The following is a 17143-nucleotide window of genomic DNA, read 5'->3' as shown; positions in this document are numbered from 1 at the left end:
AAACAGAAAATTAGACGCCAAAGAGATATAGGAAGAAAAACAGACTGAAAGAGAGAACAGAAAGAGGAGAGAGAAACCAGGGCACAGCGTGCCAGCTGGCGGAATGGAGGGTCTCCTGTCATGGGAGATGTAGTGGCCGCAGCCTGGGCAGAGCTGGGTGGGCAGAAAGGAGCTGGTGCCTCAGCAGGGGTGAGGGGGTATGGGAGGGGCAGGCATTCTGCTGCTGCTGCTGCTGCTGCTGCTGGCTGAGGCAGGGGCTGGGGTGGCCTGGAGACCCCCAAAGGGAAAGTGTCCTCTGAGCTGTTCCTGCTCCAAAGACAGTGCCCTGTGTGAAGGTTCCCCGGACCTGCCCGAGAGCTTCTCCCCGACCCTGCTGTCACTGTGAGTGTAAGGGTGGGGATGGGAGTCCTGGGACCCCAGGGGTTGGGGGCAGGATGCTGGGGTTCTCAAGGAAACAGGGGTCTGTCAGGAGCTTAGGAGGTGGGCAGCAAAGGATGTTGGGATGCCCGAAAGGGGGCTGCTGGGATTTGGAAGGGAGGGGAAGGGAAATTCCAAAGGGCAGGGGCAGCATTAGGGGCCTGGGAGGAGAGATAGTGGGGTGGGCTGAGTGCTGCCAGGATCCTTGCCAAGAGAGAAAGAAAAATGCCTGTCTCCCTGAGATGTAGGGGAAATACACCCAGGGCAGAGTGGCATGCCAGGGTCCCCCAGACAGGAGATAGCTCTGGGATGGGACTGGAGCATTAGAGTGGTTTTCTTCTCACCCACTATTACCCATGTCCCCAGCTCGCTCGTAAGGACTGGAGTCACCCAGCTGAAGGCCGGCAGCTTCCTGAGGGTACCGTCACTGCACCTGCTGTGAGTGGGACCCAGCTGAGCTGACAGCGAGCTCACAGAAGCGGGTGTTCATGCACATGCACGTGGGGGTGGGCACACACATGTATACGTGTGTGTCTGAAAACATCTGTGTCCACGCACATACTCACATTGCACGCATATGTATGTGTGACAACGCCCATGGGAGCTGAGGGTGGGGCCAGAGTTAAAATGTCAGTTAAGGGGCAACAACTCTGAAAAATTTTCTTTCTTGCTCCCTTGTCAGCCTCTTCACATCCAACTACTTCTCTGTGATTGAGGATGATGCGTTTGCTGGCCTGTCCCACCTGCAGTACCTGTGAGTGAGGCCAGGGGATGGGGCAGGAATGGGGGCCTGGGAGAGGAAGGAGGGGCCCCTCTGTGGCTCCCAGAGCAGGCGGAAGTAGGGGCTTATGGCCCTGCGGAGAAAGTGCCTGGACAAGGGTCTCTTCTTGAGGGACAAGGGGCCTGACCTCTTGAGTGAGGTCAGGGCTCCTGCTCAGTTCTGTAATCTCAGCCTGCTCACCTCACCTCTCTGTGCTTGAAGATCCACACAGGGCCTGGATAACCCAAGTGTTTGTGGCCCTAGCTGACTTATGGGAGCCCAGGAAGGGTGCAAAGAGGCCAGAGACAGTAAATGTTTCAAATTAATAGGAAACAACTCTGAGTTAGGTGGGGATGTTGGCGATGGTGCTGGTGATGATGACAGTATGGCAATGCTGGTATTAGTGTTGATGAGAATCATGGTGGTAGTTCTCTTGCTCCTGCTCATGTGGAAATGATGGCATTATTGAGGATGGTGGAGTGCGGATGATATTGATAAAATGGCAGCACCCATGGTAATGGTGCTGTTGGTGATACTGCTGATGAAGTTTGAGAGGTTGGTGTTAGTGATAATCATCGGTATAGTAGACATCGGTAATTCTGGTATCGGTATTAGTGGTGTGGGTGATGGCTGTGGGTAGAATGTTGGTGTTGGTGTAATGGAAATGTTGTTGGTACTGGGTTTGGCGGTGGTGATGGAGGTGTTGGTATGTGTGAAGACCGTGGCAGTAGTGATGCTGGTGGTGGGAGAGGAGGTGAGCGATGGGGATAACGGTGACCTTGTTGGTGTTGGCAATGCTGGCGCTAGTGCTGATGCTTGTGATAATGGCGGTGGTGGTGGTGATGATGGTGGGAGTCACTTTGGTGTTGATTGTGAAGGCTGTGCTGTTGGTGATGCTTTTAGGGTTGCTGGTGTGGGGGTTGGTAATAATGGTGTTGGTGTTGGTGTTGATGATGGGAATAAATGGTGATGTTGGTGTTGGTGATGATGGTGGCAGTGTTGGTGACGGTGGTGGCATGGTACAGTGTTGGTGATAATGGCAGTTATTGGTACTGGGGTTGATCGCAATGGTAGAGGCATGGGTATTAGTCATAATGGATTATGGTGGAGGTATTGGTGGTAATAATGGTGCTAGTGTTGGTGCTGTGATCACAGTGGCAGTGATGGTGATGGTGGTGGCAGTGTTCACTGTGAGGCTGGCAGTGACCACAGGGTCAGGTTCTTGGCTCCGGGGATTGTAAACTGGGACCTCGGTGAGAAGAAGTTTCTGGGAAGGCTTCCTCTGGGATTATGCCAAGTTTTGGGGAAGAATTCAACACATTCCAGTGGCCTGTGGTTTCCATGGGGTGAGTTCCCCTAAAAACTGTGGGGCCACAGCAGGAAACCTAGGGTCTCCTTTCACCCCCCCATTCCTTCCACAGCTTCATCGAGGACAATGAAATTGGCTCCATTTCTAAGAATGCTCTCAGAGGACTTCGCTCACTCACACACCTGTGCGTGCCTCCATAGCCTCACCCCTCCACCACCCTAGCTCGCCCTGACAGGCACCCCACACCCCATCACCCAGGGACACAGGGTGTCCTGGTAGCTGCTGATGGCCCCTCCTCCTTCTCTCCCTTCACCAGGAGCCTGGCCAACAACCATCTTGAGACCCTCCCCAGATTCTTATTCCGAGGCCTGGAGACCCTGACTCATGTGTGAGGCTCAGGGGACTGGGTGGGTGGGGGTGGATGGGAAGATTTGAGAGGGGAGGGGATATCTGTGCCCACTTTTGGTTTGCACAATGCATACAGCTGTGATGGTTCTTACATGTTTTTCACACCACCTGTGGGGCCCCAGCCTGAACCCTTGCCTGGGGAGGGGGTGGGGAGCATGGCCTCCAGGGGGTGGAAGCCGGGTCGGGTCGCAGCCCCTTCCCCGGCCTCTTGCCCCAGGGACCTCCGTGGAAACCAGTTCCAGTGTGACTGCCGTGTCCTCTGGCTGCTGCAGTGGATGCCCACCGTGAACGCCAGCGTGGGGGCTGGGGCCTGCGCCGGCCCCGCCGCCCTGGCCCACATGCAGCTCCGCCACCTGGACCCCAAGACGTTCAAGTGCAGAGCCATAGGTGGGGGCTTTCCCGGCGGAGTGGGAGGGGCAACGAGGGTTCCCGGAAGAAGGTGGGAGATCAGGGGGACAGTGGCCAGAGCTGAGGGGTTCACCTCACTTCCTGCTCTGCCATTTCCTGGCTCGTCAGACTTTGAGCAAGCAGCATCACCTCCTTGAGCCTCAGTGATCACATCTGTAAAATGGAGGCAATAAACTGTGACATAGGATTGCTGTTGAGAGTTCAGGGGACGCATCCACGCCTGCACAGCATTTTGGCACAGAGCCTAGGACGGGAGGCCTTTATAAATGTTCACTCTTGATGTTGTGATTAATATAAAAATGACCACTTCTAAAATACTTCCTATGATGATTTTGCTTCTCCATATATATTTATTTTGGTACCATCAAGGGTACCGGGCAATGCAGAGAGCACGGCAGTGATGAAGACGGCCCTGGGTCATGCCGTCACAGAGCCCACAGTCCAGAGGAAGGTGAAGATAGCCCAGAATGGTCAGGGCCAGTGTTGGGGGAGCACAGAGAGGTGAGGGCTGTGAGGCGGGGAGCCTACAGGGCTGCAGAAGCCCAGAGCCAGAGTGCGGGCCAGACACGGCTAGCGGGTCAGGAGGGGCTTCCTGTAGGAGTGAACATTTGCGTTCAAATCTGAAAGCTGTTAATATGGTAACTATCACCATCATCATCATCTAAGTGTAAGACATGTTTGAGGTCTATGGGACTCATAGAACAAGAAAATTTAACTTAAAGGTAACTCTTTCTTCAGTTATTCAACAAACATTCACCAAGGCCCACTCTGTGCCCAGCCCTGTGAGAGGCGATGGGCACGCTGTGGTGACGAAGACAGCCCTGGGCCCCACCCGGCCTCGCAGTCCTGGGGAGTGGGGAGACAAATATTACATGAAACACTGAACAAATAAATGTATGCTATATGTTGTGAGAAACACAGGAAGCGATGAGGGACGTTAAGGGATGGTCCTACCTTACAAGGAGCATCTGAGAAGGCTTCTCTGAAGAGATGGCGTTAGGTCTGGATGCAGCTAAGTGAAGTACAGAGGGAAGGGCACTGTAGAGAGAGGAGATTGCATGTGCAATGGCCCTGAGGCAGCACAGAGCTTGTCCTGTTTGAGGATCAAAGGAAAGCAGGTCTGGCTCGGGAGAGGAAGGGAAGGACACAGATGAGGTCAGAGGTGCAGGGCCCTCACTGTACAGGACATTGAAAGCCACAGAATAGAGAGCAGATGTTACCCTGAAGGCTGTGGGAAACCATGGTGGGTTTTGAGCAGGGGGTGCTAATTTGATGGACAGTTTTAAAAGATCCCTCTTTGGGTGGGTATCCTTGGTAGTTCAACCCTGGCACCTAGGAATAGGGCCTGGCACACAGAGCAAAGTACTATCACTTGGAGTCAACCGCTCAGCTCTACCACCACTACGCTGGGCAACGTGGGTGCATCGGTACCATAAAAGCTAAGTTGCTATAACAAAGAGGCTCAAAATACTATGAATTAAAGAAGACAGAGGGTCTGAGGTGAGCCCCTGGGTGTTGTCCTTGTTTCCACGGTTGACACCAAGTTGTGGCACGTCCATCTGCCAATTCATGGGGAGAAGGGGAAGGAGAACAAATCCAGGGCGAACTGTCTTCATACAAGAGAGGCGAGCATTATGGCCACCATTCTGCCCTTGTTCTGTTGGTAACTTGGTCTGAACATGGCCACACCTAACTTCAGGAAGGGTGCTGGAGGATGATGTGACCTCTAGCTGGGCAGCTTTGTGCCCAGCTCCAATCCTATGGCATGGCAGATGGGAAGGATGGATTTTGCTGGACAACTGGCTGCCTGTGTCTCTCAGCCTTAGTTTCCTCATCTGTAAAGTGGATATAATAAGGGAATGGACCTCATAGGGATTTTGTGAAATTAAATTAATTATTGCATATGCTGTTTCTAAGCAATTATTTGATGATGCCACGAAGCCTAGAAAATAAAGTATCACCATGTTGTTGTGAGTTGATGCAGCTATAGATGAAAAGATTACACTCTATGTCCCCATGAGGTGAACACCATGATGGTGTTCATTTCAGAGATGCGCAAACCAAGGCTCAGTGATGAGGACCCTTGGGGTCCCCTGAGCCTGCCTGACTCTCTCTCTCTCCTGTTACCCCCAGAGCTGTCCTGGTTCCAGACGGTTGGAGAGTCAGCGCTGGGAGTGGAGTCTTTCTCCTACCAGGGGGAACCCCACATCATCCTGGCACAGCCCTTCACTGGCCGCTGCCTGATTCTCACCTGGGACTACAGCCTACAGCGCTTCCGGCCTGAGGAAGAGCTGCCTGGTGAGCCCCTTCCCATCTTCCTGCCTGCCCTGCAGCCTGCCTGGTGGGCCTGGCCTGACCTCCCCGTTGCTCCCTGACTCCCTCACAGCGCCCTCGGTGGTGTCCTGCAAGCCGCTGGTGCTGGGCCTGCGCCTCTTTGTGCTGGCCGCCCGCCTATGGGGAGGCTCACAGCTGTGGTCCAGGCCCAGCCCTGGCCTGCGCCTGGCCCCCACACAAGCCCTGGCCCCACGGCGGCTGCTGCGGCCCAACGATGCTGAGCTCCTGTGGCTGGAAGGGCAGCCCTGCTTTGTGGTGGCGGACGCCTCCAAGGCAGGCAGCACCACACTGCTGTGCCGTGACGGGCCTGGCTTTTACCCGCGCCAAAGCCTGCATGCCTGGCACCGGGACACGGATGCTGAGGCTCTCGAGCTGGATGGCCGGCCCCATCTGCTGCTGGCTTCTGCCTCACAGCGGCCTGTGCTCTTCCACTGGTCTGGAGGCCACTTTGAGAGGCGCACAGACATCCCCGAGGCCGAGGACGTCTATGCCACACGCCACTTTCGGGCTGGTGGGGATGTGTTCCTGTGCCTGACACGCTACATCGGGGACTCCATGGTGAGCCCAAACCCAGACAGGTGGGGTGGGCAGCAGAGGCCTCAAACCACGCCTTATCTGCAGCTGGCTCCCACTCAGGGCTGGCTTTTCAGCGCTGACCACCCAACGTGGGCTAGTCTTTCAGCACGGACCCCACCTTGCACACCGGCCTCTAAACTCTGACCCAGCCGCACAGGCTGACCTTCAAGCTCCAACCCCACCTAAATGTGCTGATCTTTGAACTCTGACCCCACTGACTCCAAGACTATGACCCCTTAAGGGTGGTTGACCCTAAACCACTCCCCATCCTCCAACACTGACACTGGCCTCAAGATCCTGATTCTACCCTCCACCTCTGGCTCTGCTCTGACTCACTCCAGGACTTACATTTAACTACAACACCACGCTCTGCACCCCCAAGGCTGAACCCACTTCCCCCAACACTCTCCCTCCAGAGTGTGGTATAGCCAGAGGGAAAGTCTGATCTCACTCAGGTGTTCGGAGGGTGTCTATGTGGGGAGTACACTATGGGTACAAGGACAGGTGAAGGGAGACCCCGGGAGGAGGTGACTGTGGCTGGGTCCGAGTGCGGCCAGAGGAGATTGGAGAAATATATACCACAGTACGTAAAACTGACAGATTCCATTGCCGATGGAGTCTATGTTTTAGGATGTGTGGGAGAGAAGGGACAAGAATGACTCAGTTTTTGGCCTGAGCAGCTGGGTGGTGACATTTATGAAGATAAGAAAGCTGAGGGAGTTTGGGGACCTCTAGGCCTCTGTTTAGAGGCTGTTTCAAGTCCTCCAAAGCCGAGAGGGCTACCAGCAGGCATGGCCTTTCTGGACCCCAAGCTCTAACTAGTGGCCCCGCTTCACAGGTCATGCGCTGGGATGGCTCCATGTTTCGCCTGCTGCAGCAACTTCCCTCACGTGGTGCCCACGTCTTCCAGCCGCTGCTCATCGCCAGGGACCAGCTGGCTATCCTGGGCAGCGACTTCGCCTTCAGCCAGGTCTTCCGCCTTGAGCCTGACAAGGGGCTCCTGGAACCGCTGCAGGAGCTGGGGCCTCCGGCCCTGGTGGCCCCCCGGGCCTTTGCCCACATCACTATGGCCAGCAGACGCTTCCTGTTTGCTGCTTGCTTCAAGGGCCCCACACAGATCTACCAGGTTCATGAGTTAGACCTCAGTGCCTGACACCAGACAGGACCCTGGACGTGCCTGGGTGGGGGCAGGTTGGCATGGGGAGACCTAAGCCTCTGGACACCCCCTTGACTGACTTCTTGGCCCCACTTGGAGTCCTGGCTGGTCCTGTGGGATACTGGCCACAGGGCAAGTTCAAGGAAAATGCTGCCCTTCCAGTCTTAAGCAACATCTTGGCTGGAGGCAAATGCTCCCCACCAAGGGTGATGTGGGGGATCAGGCTGGGGCATGGAGCCAGAATACAGAAGTCATGGTGGGAGTAACGTGCAAAAGTCCATGAGGTCTGGAAGCACCCCCCACCCCCCCAACTCAACCCACCCTCACCCCTCCTGCTCCCTGTGAAAGTACTCAGGAGGAGATAGCTTTCCTTTCTCCTCTAAACTCAATCTGGCCAATCGCTTGTAGTGCACGCCTCCATGACATCATCAGTTGCTGGGCTGGTTTTACTGCCAGGCTTGCTAACTTCCTCTGCTGCTTGTGCCCACACCTGTTGTGGTGGAAGCCCAGCATGTTGTCCCTTTTGCTCTTGGCCTGGAAATAGGTGGGAAAGCGAGAGTTGTTGCAGGGCGCCCCGGGTACCTCTCTCAGGTGGGTGACAGGGGTAAGGGCAGAAGGTATATGAGCTCAATAAACACGCTGTGCACCTGCCTTACCTGTTGTTGTGGGATCATTGGGAGAGGGTGTCTCCTGAGTGGCATGGGTGGGGGCAGTGTCCAGGAAACAGTGTTATGGAATGGGATGTCCCAGGGGTGCATTTTGGCTGCCAATAGTGAGCTCTCAGAGGTCTCTAAGGAGTTTAGGCTCATGATTATGGGGGGGCTCATAAGATGTTTGAGAGATATAAAGACATTATTAGGGGACAGGTCACAGGTTTATTGTGGGTCTCTTCTTGGGGCTATATCTTAGAGCACTGTAGATATTTTGGGGTGTTTTGAGGGGTTTTAGGAATTTTTGGGGTAGCTCTTGGGGACATTTTGGAGGTCTTGTTGAGTACTGGGGAGTCTCAAGAGAGTTTGAGGTTCATTGGAGGTTCTCATACCATATGGCCAGAAAATATTAGGGCTATCATGGAGAATTATTTAAAGATCTCATTAGGGACATTAGGAAGGGTCTTCCGTAATAAAGTGGGGTCTTGGGTGAGTAGAAGGGCTATAGCAGTCTTACCATAGGTTATAACTATAAGTTATCTGCGTACTCATGTAATGGTAGGATGATCCCAGTGTCCACCTGAGTGTCCCAGCATTTACTCTGGTTAGAACTCCCTTTCAGTCTCAAAAATGTCCCCCATTTGAATACTAGACAATTTTGAATTGCACATGTTGCTTCCATGCGCATGGTGGGAGAGATATGACCCTATGCCATCCACCAGGTCATGAGGGAATAGGCCTTTGGGCTTATCCCCAATAAAAAGATTCAGCTTCCAGCTTCTGTGGCAGCCCCCAGTCCGTATCCACTTTCTCCTGGCCCCCAAAAGCCCGCCCCAATGCACACATAGGGAGTCTCAGACTGGTTAGGCAGGAGGCAAAATCATTTTAGATTAAAAACTGAATGAAGAGACCCCTCCAGTGGGAAGTGAGATGAGGCCAGGCCAGGCCATCTGAGGAGAGGAGGGAGAATTCCACCCTGGAGTGCAGGTCCCGTGCAGAGCCAGGACTTGGGAAAGAGAGAGACCTCTGTGCTCTTTCAGCTGATCCATCCTCAGCAGTTATGGGCAGAACCTGGGAGAGGAGATGGGGTCAACTTGCAAGAGTGGATGGAGTTCTTTCTCCCCAGTGCACGTGCGCGCGCGCACACACACACACACACACACACACACACACACACCCTCATGTCTCACGTTCCCCTCAGCCCCACCTGTGTCTGTCTTACCTGGAGTGATGAGAGGCGGGGCGTCCCCTGGTCGGTGGCTAGGAAAACAAATGTGGTGAGATCTGTGCCCACCCCTGTTTTGTCCTCTCTCTCAAGACTAGAAGATTCTCAGCTTCCCCTGACATAGTTTTCTGGTTATTTTCCATTGTAGGGTTGTACTATCCCAGGGACCAAAACATTCAGGATTTGGGCCCTCTGAGGATTATCAGCTCTGGGCAATAAACCTGGAAAATCTTAGTGGCAGGAATTCTCCAGGGCAGAGCCTGAAGGCCTGACCTCTTTCTGCAAGATTTAGCCCTTTCACCCCTGAAAGGTTTCTGTCCAGCATGAGGCAGGCCCACACCTGGAACCCACCTATCTCACCTGGGCTTCTGGCTGAACTTGCATTTGCATTTCCCACCTGTTGGGGAGAAAGGAATGGTCAGGAGAGGGGGCCCACAGCCCTGCCCTGCCCACTCCCCTGCCAGCTCTCCCACTCACTCATGAGGACGATGATGCCAAGGGCGCACAGAACCCCTGCACAGATGAGCCCACCGACCCGGAGGTTGTACCAATCTAGGAGAAACCCAGAAGGGACCCTCAGTGCCAGCTGATGTCCTCCCCATCCCGGCCCCCATCCACTTGACAAAGATGTATTGAGCACCTATGATGTGCAGGGTGCTGGGGATACAGCAGTGCAGAAAACAACCCTCCTGTGTTCACATTCTAGTTAACACACAAGCAAGCAACAAGAGATTTAATGTAGGGTCGGGTGGAGAGACGTGGTCTGAACGCAAATAAGCAGGGTCAGGGGACAGAAAGTTAAAGGGCAGCCCTTTTAGGGAGCGTGGTCAGGGGAGGTCTGCCTGAGGGGCCTCATTTGAGCAGAGACCTGAGGCGGAGAGGGAGGGAGCCCTGGGGCTACGTGGGAAAAAGTGTTCCAGGCAGAGGGATCAGAAGGCACCAAGGTCCGGAGGCTGGGAGTGTGTCTGCTTTGTCTGAACAACAGCAGGGAGGCCATTGTCGCCTGAGCAGAAGCTGTGAGCGTGGAGTGAGTTCAGAGGGGTGCCAGAGAGCAGATCAACCGGATCCTGGAGGCCACAGGAGGATTTGGGCCAAATAGCTCAGCTCCTCCAGACGGATTTCTCAAGTCAACCCTTCTCCCAGAAGGCTTGATTTGAACCATAACAACGGCTTCTTGTGAACTGTCCTCGCTTCCTGTGTGTGTCTAACTGTCTTACTGGATAGTCATGAATGTTCCTGAGCACCAGGCTGGCATGTCTAGTTCCCTGAATCCACTGGTCAATGCCCCAGTCCAAGCCCCTTCCTTCTCCTTGCCCTTTTTCACCCACATCAGCCCCTCACCCAACCCTGTGTGGGACCTTTGGCCCCAAACAGTATGAGGGGTGGGGGTATTAAGGGTGAAGGGAGGGCCACCAGCTCTTACCATAGTAGAAAGGACTGTTTTTATCTGAAAGGAAAGAAAAAAAGGAACACGGATTCAGGACAATAGCCAGGATGCAGGAGTCCTGGGGGAGAATTTGGGGGTGGGGCTGGTGGAGGAGTACCGGCTGACTCACCTTCCGGGTCGTTGGCGTCCAGGGCAGGCAGGCCTGGTGAGAGAAGCAGGGAAAGAGAGGAGATGGTGGTGCTGGGCTCAGTGAAGCTGGCAGGCAGAGCCATGGGCCTCAAGGACCTCAGGATAAGGTCCCCTGACGGATAATTCCCTGCCTCCCGAGGGTGCAGGGGTCCAGCCCCAAACTAGCACGTCTGATCTCGAGATGTGGACCCTCCACTCAGCCCCATACCAGCATTTTGCCTCCTGAAAGAGGTTTTAATCTGGGTGGCTTTTGGCCACCCTTATGTTTCCAGATACCTGGCTAATCTGTGCCGCCTCCAGAAACGGAACAATGTTCTTATCTACATGGCAGATGGTATCAGTCCCCAGCCATTCTCAGGGCTTATCTCCCCATTCTGCCGTATCCAAACCCCACCTGTTATGATGTTTGCTCACCATTCCCTTTTAAAGCAACTCACTAATTATGAATTTAGTAACTTTGTTTAAAAATGCAACTTGCCATCACTATCCTGAGGGGAATAAAGCCTTGCCCGATGTAATGGATAAACAAATACAATGAAAGCAAAGGCCTAGGATCAAATTCTGGCTAGAAACACTGAGCTGCCTTAGCTCTGGGCCTAAGCCCTTTTATTTCTTTGTTAAAGGAAGATTAATAATTTTTAATTATATTTAAAGTACAAACACATAGTGCGTACTCCGTCCCAGGCACTGTTCTCAGTACTTTTCAAGTACTAACTCGTTTAATCCTCATGATGACTCTCTAAGTAGGTGCTATTCTTGTCCTCATTTTTACAGATGGGGCAACTGAGGCACAATCAGTAACTTGCTGCATACCTACTAAGGTCCCGGTCACCCTTCATAAGAAAATGTCAGGGAGGTGGGAAAGACACTGCAGCCCAAGGCTGAGCCTCCTCCTTGATGTCATCAATGAGACATCAAGATGGTGACTTCCTAGCTGTGTGAGCTGCATCTATGGAAGGTCCTATCTTTGTGTTCTCTTGAAACCACCGGCGTGACACCAGGGAGCTGACAGTCACCACCCCACAGGGGAGGCAGAAAGCATGAGAGAGACACATGTGACATAGGTTTGGCCACCACTCAGCTGAGGACTTCAGGGGAAAGGCAGTTCAGGGGACGGCACTCACCTGCCAGGACAGCGAGCAGGCTCAGGGCCACTTGTTGCATGATGGAGCGCTGGCCTGGGGGAGTGAGGGAGAGGGTCCAGCTTTAGCAGGGCCATCAGGATGCCACTAGGGCCTCTGGTTCCCAATCCCCTCCTACTCCACTCCTCACCCAGGGTACACAACTCACCCCGGGGGCAGACAGGCTGGCCTTGAAGGTTTAGAGATAAGAAGGAGCCGAAAAGTGCAGTGAGGGCTGGGTGAGAGCTCACTAGACATGGATTTGAGGCTTTAAGTGAATCACCCTGGCAACCCAATGAGGGAGAAGTTGCCTACGGTTATCCCCATCTTACAGATTGGGAAACTGAGGCTCTGAGAGGTGGAAGTGGGTGCCCAAGGTCACCTTGCCGGGAAGCGGGATTTAAATCAGGCCTGGCTCTGCGGCAGCTGTCCCTAATTCAGTACTCTCAGAGCCTCGGGGTGTTTTGGGAAATGGAGTGTTAGAAGCCAGGTGGCAGGAGGCCCGGTTCCGGGAGTGTCTCCCTTAGACAGTTTGGAGCCTGCCCGCCCATGCCCAGACGACTCTGCTGCTCAGGGCAGGGCGTGGAGGGGAGAGCACAAGGCAGGGCTGAGGGTGGGGGGCAGACTTGGGAGCAGAATCGGCCTGGCTGCAGCCCCAGCCTCATCTTCTGTGCCACCCTGACCCCTGGCCCCCGTTTCTGCCCCATTCCTGCCCATCCCACCCCAGTCCCTGGTCCTGCCTCTATCGCAGTCCAAGCCCCTGCTCTTACCCCAGCCCCTACCAGCAAGCTCCTCTTGGCAGCAAGCTCTTCCTCCTCCGCCAGGAAGGCCTGCTTGGTCTGTCCATCCCCCTACCACCCTGCATGCCTGTGATAAGCCCCCCGTCTTGGGCGTTGTCCCCCTGCCTTGTCCCTGCCCCTGCCCCATGGCGACAAGCATATGTTATCATAACTTTGATAGCAAGAGCTTACACTTACTCTGACCTACCTTGCACTGGGCACTGCCAAATGACCCTGCTGAGTTTTCACTCGTTTCGTCCCCAGCCACCCTGAAGGTCATCTTTTATGCATCCCATTTCATGACAGGAAAAAACATATCCTCCCCAAGCCTGGTAGAAAGCCCATTTGACAGACCCCGTGGTGTCCCCTCTGGGACTCCTGTCCACAGCTGGAGAGAACCCCCACTTCCCTCCCTCCCTCTGTTCCCTCCTTGTAACCCCCATCCGAGTTGCTTTCTGTTTCCTGCTCTTTCCCACAGACTCGGCCCTCTGCCCCGCGCCACCCCAGGTCCTGGGAATCCTCTTAGCTTCTTGTTAATCCCATAGGTGGGATTCATAATTTTAGTTTGAGCATCCATTTTTTATTTATTTTTTTTTTTGCAGAAAGAAGGCCTGTAGCTTTGGGGATCATTACTAAGGTGTTTAGGAACCCAAACTGTTTTGGGGAGAGCTGGAACCGGTGTGCAGGCAGGACAGCCCAGTGGTTCTGGGTTCAGGTCTTGAGAAGGTTGGCTGTTGTCTAAAGCTACCTCATGAGGCTTTGTCACTCTGTGACTATACTAGCACTAGTAACAAGAGCGTGGGTTTAGTGAGTGTTCATCCCACGGCAGGCACTGTTCTCAGTTCTGTGCACTTATTCACGCATGTAATCTTCGCAGCTTAATGAAGTTGGCACTGTGATTATTCCACATTGCTGTCGTAACCCTCTAACCCCTGCAAACTCAGCTTAATGCTGTATACTCTGTCACCCGGGACTCAGAGTCTCAGCCCTTAAGCCTCTTTCCATGGGTCCCGGCCCCACCGCGAGGCCTCCCCAGCTCAGGGGAGACGGATGGTGACCTCAGCTATGCCCTAGCCCCTGCACAACATTTCCAGCCTGGCTCTCCCATGGTAGGCTGGTGTCTAAAGGAGCTGGTGTCTGGGGGTCTGCCGTCCCCTTCCCAAGTTCAGCCCTTGTTGGAAAAGTCCCTGGGATGCTCCCAAAATGACTGCAGTTAGTGTGAGGCGTGAAGAGAAAGGCGACCTGCAGGTGGAGGCTCTGCCCACCCCTCTCAGCTCCTTTCTGGCCCCAGAGGTCCCGTCTCTGCCCCCCTGTTCTCCCTTCTGTTCCTCCATTATGGTGGCCAGGCTCTTCGGGCGTGAAATCTTCTACCCAACTCCCCAGTTTACAGCTCCTCAGAAAACACCATCTCCTTTTCCTAGATCCGCAGAACCCTAATCTTTAGTCTAGCCAGACATACCCTCCCATCCACTCTGATACTCCCAGCCACCACGAGACCACTTAGATACCCCCATCCAGGCACCCCCAACCCACCCCTGGCCACCTAGACACCCTGGTCCACTCAGACACCCCTGATCTACCCAGACACCCCAATCCTACTTGTGGGCCTTATCTTCACCCCAGCCGGCTCACCCAGCCCCTGAGAAGAGAATAATAGATGGGGGAGCTCTCATTAAGGGAGGGAGGCTTTCTGTAATCCCCTCCAGAGAAGCCCCTGGAAGAAGGAAGGTTCTAGGGTCTTTAACAGAGAGTAGTGGGGGGAGGGGCTGATAGTTTGGGGGTAGAACCAAGAGAGGGTTGGAGGGAGGGTGCCCCAGCAGCTCACCTGTGTGACTCCCCAGGCTGCATGGAGTTTTCAGGTTCAGCCTGAGTCCTGCCTTTATCTGCAGCTGCCACGCCCTAAGCAAACCTGGGCAAAGCTGGGCAGGTAGAGAACAAGTCGACTCCCTAAAGCACAGGGGCTCTCACCCCATTCCTGCTCTTAAAGAGACAGTTCCCTGCTGCTGCCCCCACTAGTGATAGGGGCCTAATGTCATAGCAGCCTCAGGTGAGGTGCAGAGTGAATAAGATGGGGTGGAACTCGGCCCCTCACATTAGAGGAGGGAGCTTTCTTCAATCTCCTGACCCTCAGAAAAGGACCTGGAAGGAAGAAGTTCTGGGGTCTTTAACAGCAGAGCTTCTGTCTGGTGGAGTGGTGAGGGAGGGCAATACAGAGGTATAATAGTTTAATTTCTATTACTTAGATCATATGTTGTGCTTGGAGAAGGGATTGGTGATGATTATGGGAGATCTAACATCCCTTTCCAAGTCACTTGCTGCTGTTGACTTGGTCTGAGGGTCAGCAGAAGATGCTGATATGACCAAAGTCTTAAAGGGGACACGGGATGCACAAAGGGTAGGGGTGGGGTGGGGCCGTTGGGCCTTAGACCATGGCCCCTCTCTCATTGTGCCCATCCTGCCCTAAAGAGACTGGGAACTGATTCCCGAGCTCCAGGCCAGAACTTCCCAGCCCAGGCCCTTCCCAAGAGTGTTGGGAACCTGGGTCTACACAGTGGGCGTTGAGAAGGGCGTCTGTTTCCCACTCCGGATAAGGCCCGCGGCACCGGGCAAGGCTCCCTTCCCCTCTCTTCTCCCTCTCCTGTCCCTCCTCCTCAACGCATTCCTTCCGGCTGGGGTCTGTGCAGGCCCCCGCATGGTCCCCGTTGGGGTGCCCCCTCCCCCCCAATTCGGCCTTTTTAGACAGAAGGACTTTTGTCTGGGGGCTGGATGGAGAACAAGGCGCCTTTGAGTGGCTGGCGGAGGATTGGGGTCATGGGGAGGGGCAGGGCCAGGAAAGGGGTGGCTCTATGCTGGCCACCAGCTGGACTCCAGGCGACCCCCAACAGCATCACAAGGGGTGGGAAGGAGGACTGCAGAAGCCAGGCCAGGGAAAGGGTACTGTTGGGAGGGTGGAGTGAAGGACAGGGAAAAGGCGTTTGGAAGGTCAAGGCTCTGTTGGGGACTGTCTTCTGGGGGCAGGAAAAGTGGACATCCCCCCTCTTTCTCAGCATGGGGTACAGGGAAGCAGGATTGCTCATCCAGCTACATGCTTCTTTTATGTGGTTACCCCAGGCAATTTCTCAATCCCAGGCCCTAGACTAAGACAAGGCCTCCCTGACCCCCATTCACGAGGGGCCAGTCCCTGCAAGGAATGGAGGGGGCACTCAAGGAGGGTGGGGCTTTGTCAAAGTGGGAAACTCAAGGGGGGAATAGAAACAGAGGAAGGGGAGGCCTTGGGGGGATTCCAGTCCAGCGAAAGGGTCTTTGTGTCTGGGCAGATAGCATCTTTTGCCTAGACATTTCAAGATCGTAATGTCCTTGGGGAGACCCCTTTGGTGGTCTTGGGAGTGGAGTTGTTTCTCCCTCTGCCGGCAAGTCCCGGAACTGCAGGCATCAGAGAGCGGGAGGGCCTGAGCGCTCCCTGGCTGAGAAGGAGGCTTGCTCGGTCCACCTGTGCAAGAGTCTGCAAACTCAGATGCCAAAGAGGCTAGGCAAGAATCATAAACTAGTGCAGCAGGACAGGCGTGAGATTACGAGGTACAGTGGCAACTGGGCAAACAAGAAACTATTGTCCTGTCTAAAGGGCAGCTACCAAAAAGACTGGAGCAAGCTCCCGTGCACGTTCCCAGGTAATTTGCTAAGGGAAAAAAGCAAGATGTAGAGAAGCATGTTACCACTTTTGAGGGGGAAAACAATGTATATGCATATTCTTGTGTATGAAAAAAATATTGTTGCTCCTGGGGATGGGGAGGAGGCGGGGCAGTGGAAGGTTGCAGAATGGGGTGGAAGAGACACTCACTTATCATCATACCCCCTTTTGTACTTTTGAATTTTATATCCTGAACATGTACAACCTTGAAAGAAAAAAGTTTAATTTAAAAAGCGAATGAGGTAGCCTCTACGCAGTTCCAGCCAAGTGCTGCTATGTTTTCAATAGATATCAGAAACCCGAATCTTTAGGTGGGATTTCCAATATTAAAAATTGGATCCGATTTTTTTTTAATTATGCAGGTCAAACAGAACACATCTGAGGGCTGGTTTCAACCTGGGGGAGCCACCAACTAGAGACTGGTGCCAACTTCATTTCCTGAATCTTTGGATATCCAGACATTTATGGGGCTAATGCCGAATCCAGGCCAGCCATAGCTTTCTCCCAGGGCTGGCCCTGAACATGCCACATCCAAGAGTGAGCTGGGGCTGGGGCTGGGGCTGAGGCTTATGGCCGGGAGAGGTAGGACCCGAGACCTCCTGTGGATGTGTGGATGGGTAAAGTTGTGCACACTGGGGCCCTGGGGTGCATGCAGCCTCTTGTACCTTATTCGAGGTTGGATCTCTTTTAGGGTGAGCCTTCCAGGCTGATTTGACTTTAGTCATATTTAAAGTGT

At 54.0% G+C, this 17143-nt stretch overlaps 2 protein-coding genes across 3 annotated transcripts in view; one reads left to right on the top strand and one right to left on the bottom strand.

The window, feature by feature from the left end:
* On the top strand, positions 1-8019 carry LGI4 (leucine rich repeat LGI family member 4). Of its 2 annotated transcripts, XM_019624853.1 has the most exons (9): positions 1-381; positions 784-855; positions 1100-1171; positions 2599-2670; positions 2803-2874; positions 3112-3281; positions 5436-5600; positions 5689-6194; positions 7051-8019. In XM_019624853.1, the coding sequence occupies exons 1-9, from the start codon at positions 200-202 to the stop codon at positions 7363-7365; spliced, it is 1626 nt and encodes a 541-aa protein (XP_019480398.1). In that variant the 5' UTR covers positions 1-199; the 3' UTR covers positions 7366-8019. The 2 variants fall into 2 exon arrangements, with proteins under 2 accessions (XP_019480398.1, XP_019480399.1); XM_019624854.1 differs by lacking the exon at positions 2599-2670 and having other exon boundaries at positions 7-381.
* Positions 8020-8881: 862 nt separating this feature from the next.
* The window catches only part of FXYD3 (FXYD domain containing ion transport regulator 3), a 12351-nt gene continuing 4089 nt past the window's right edge, over positions 8882-17143 (bottom strand). Inside the window, 8 exon segments of the mRNA XM_019624938.1 lie at positions 8882-9089; positions 9241-9278; positions 9604-9704; positions 9707-9795; positions 10667-10690; positions 10800-10832; positions 11944-11997; positions 14545-14638. Of these exon segments, the coding sequence (XP_019480483.1) occupies positions 9070-9089; positions 9241-9278; positions 9604-9704; positions 9707-9795; positions 10667-10690; positions 10800-10832; positions 11944-11983 (345 nt within the window). The 5' untranslated portion in view covers positions 11984-11997; positions 14545-14638 and the 3' untranslated portion in view covers positions 8882-9069.

This window comes from Hipposideros armiger, unplaced genomic scaffold (assembly GCF_001890085.2).
Source record: "Hipposideros armiger isolate ML-2016 unplaced genomic scaffold, ASM189008v1 scaffold_609, whole genome shotgun sequence".
Taxonomy (NCBI): Eukaryota; Metazoa; Chordata; class Mammalia; order Chiroptera; family Hipposideridae; genus Hipposideros; species Hipposideros armiger.
Note: the sequence above shows the minus strand (reverse complement) of the source record. Positions and strands in the feature narration are given on the sequence as shown.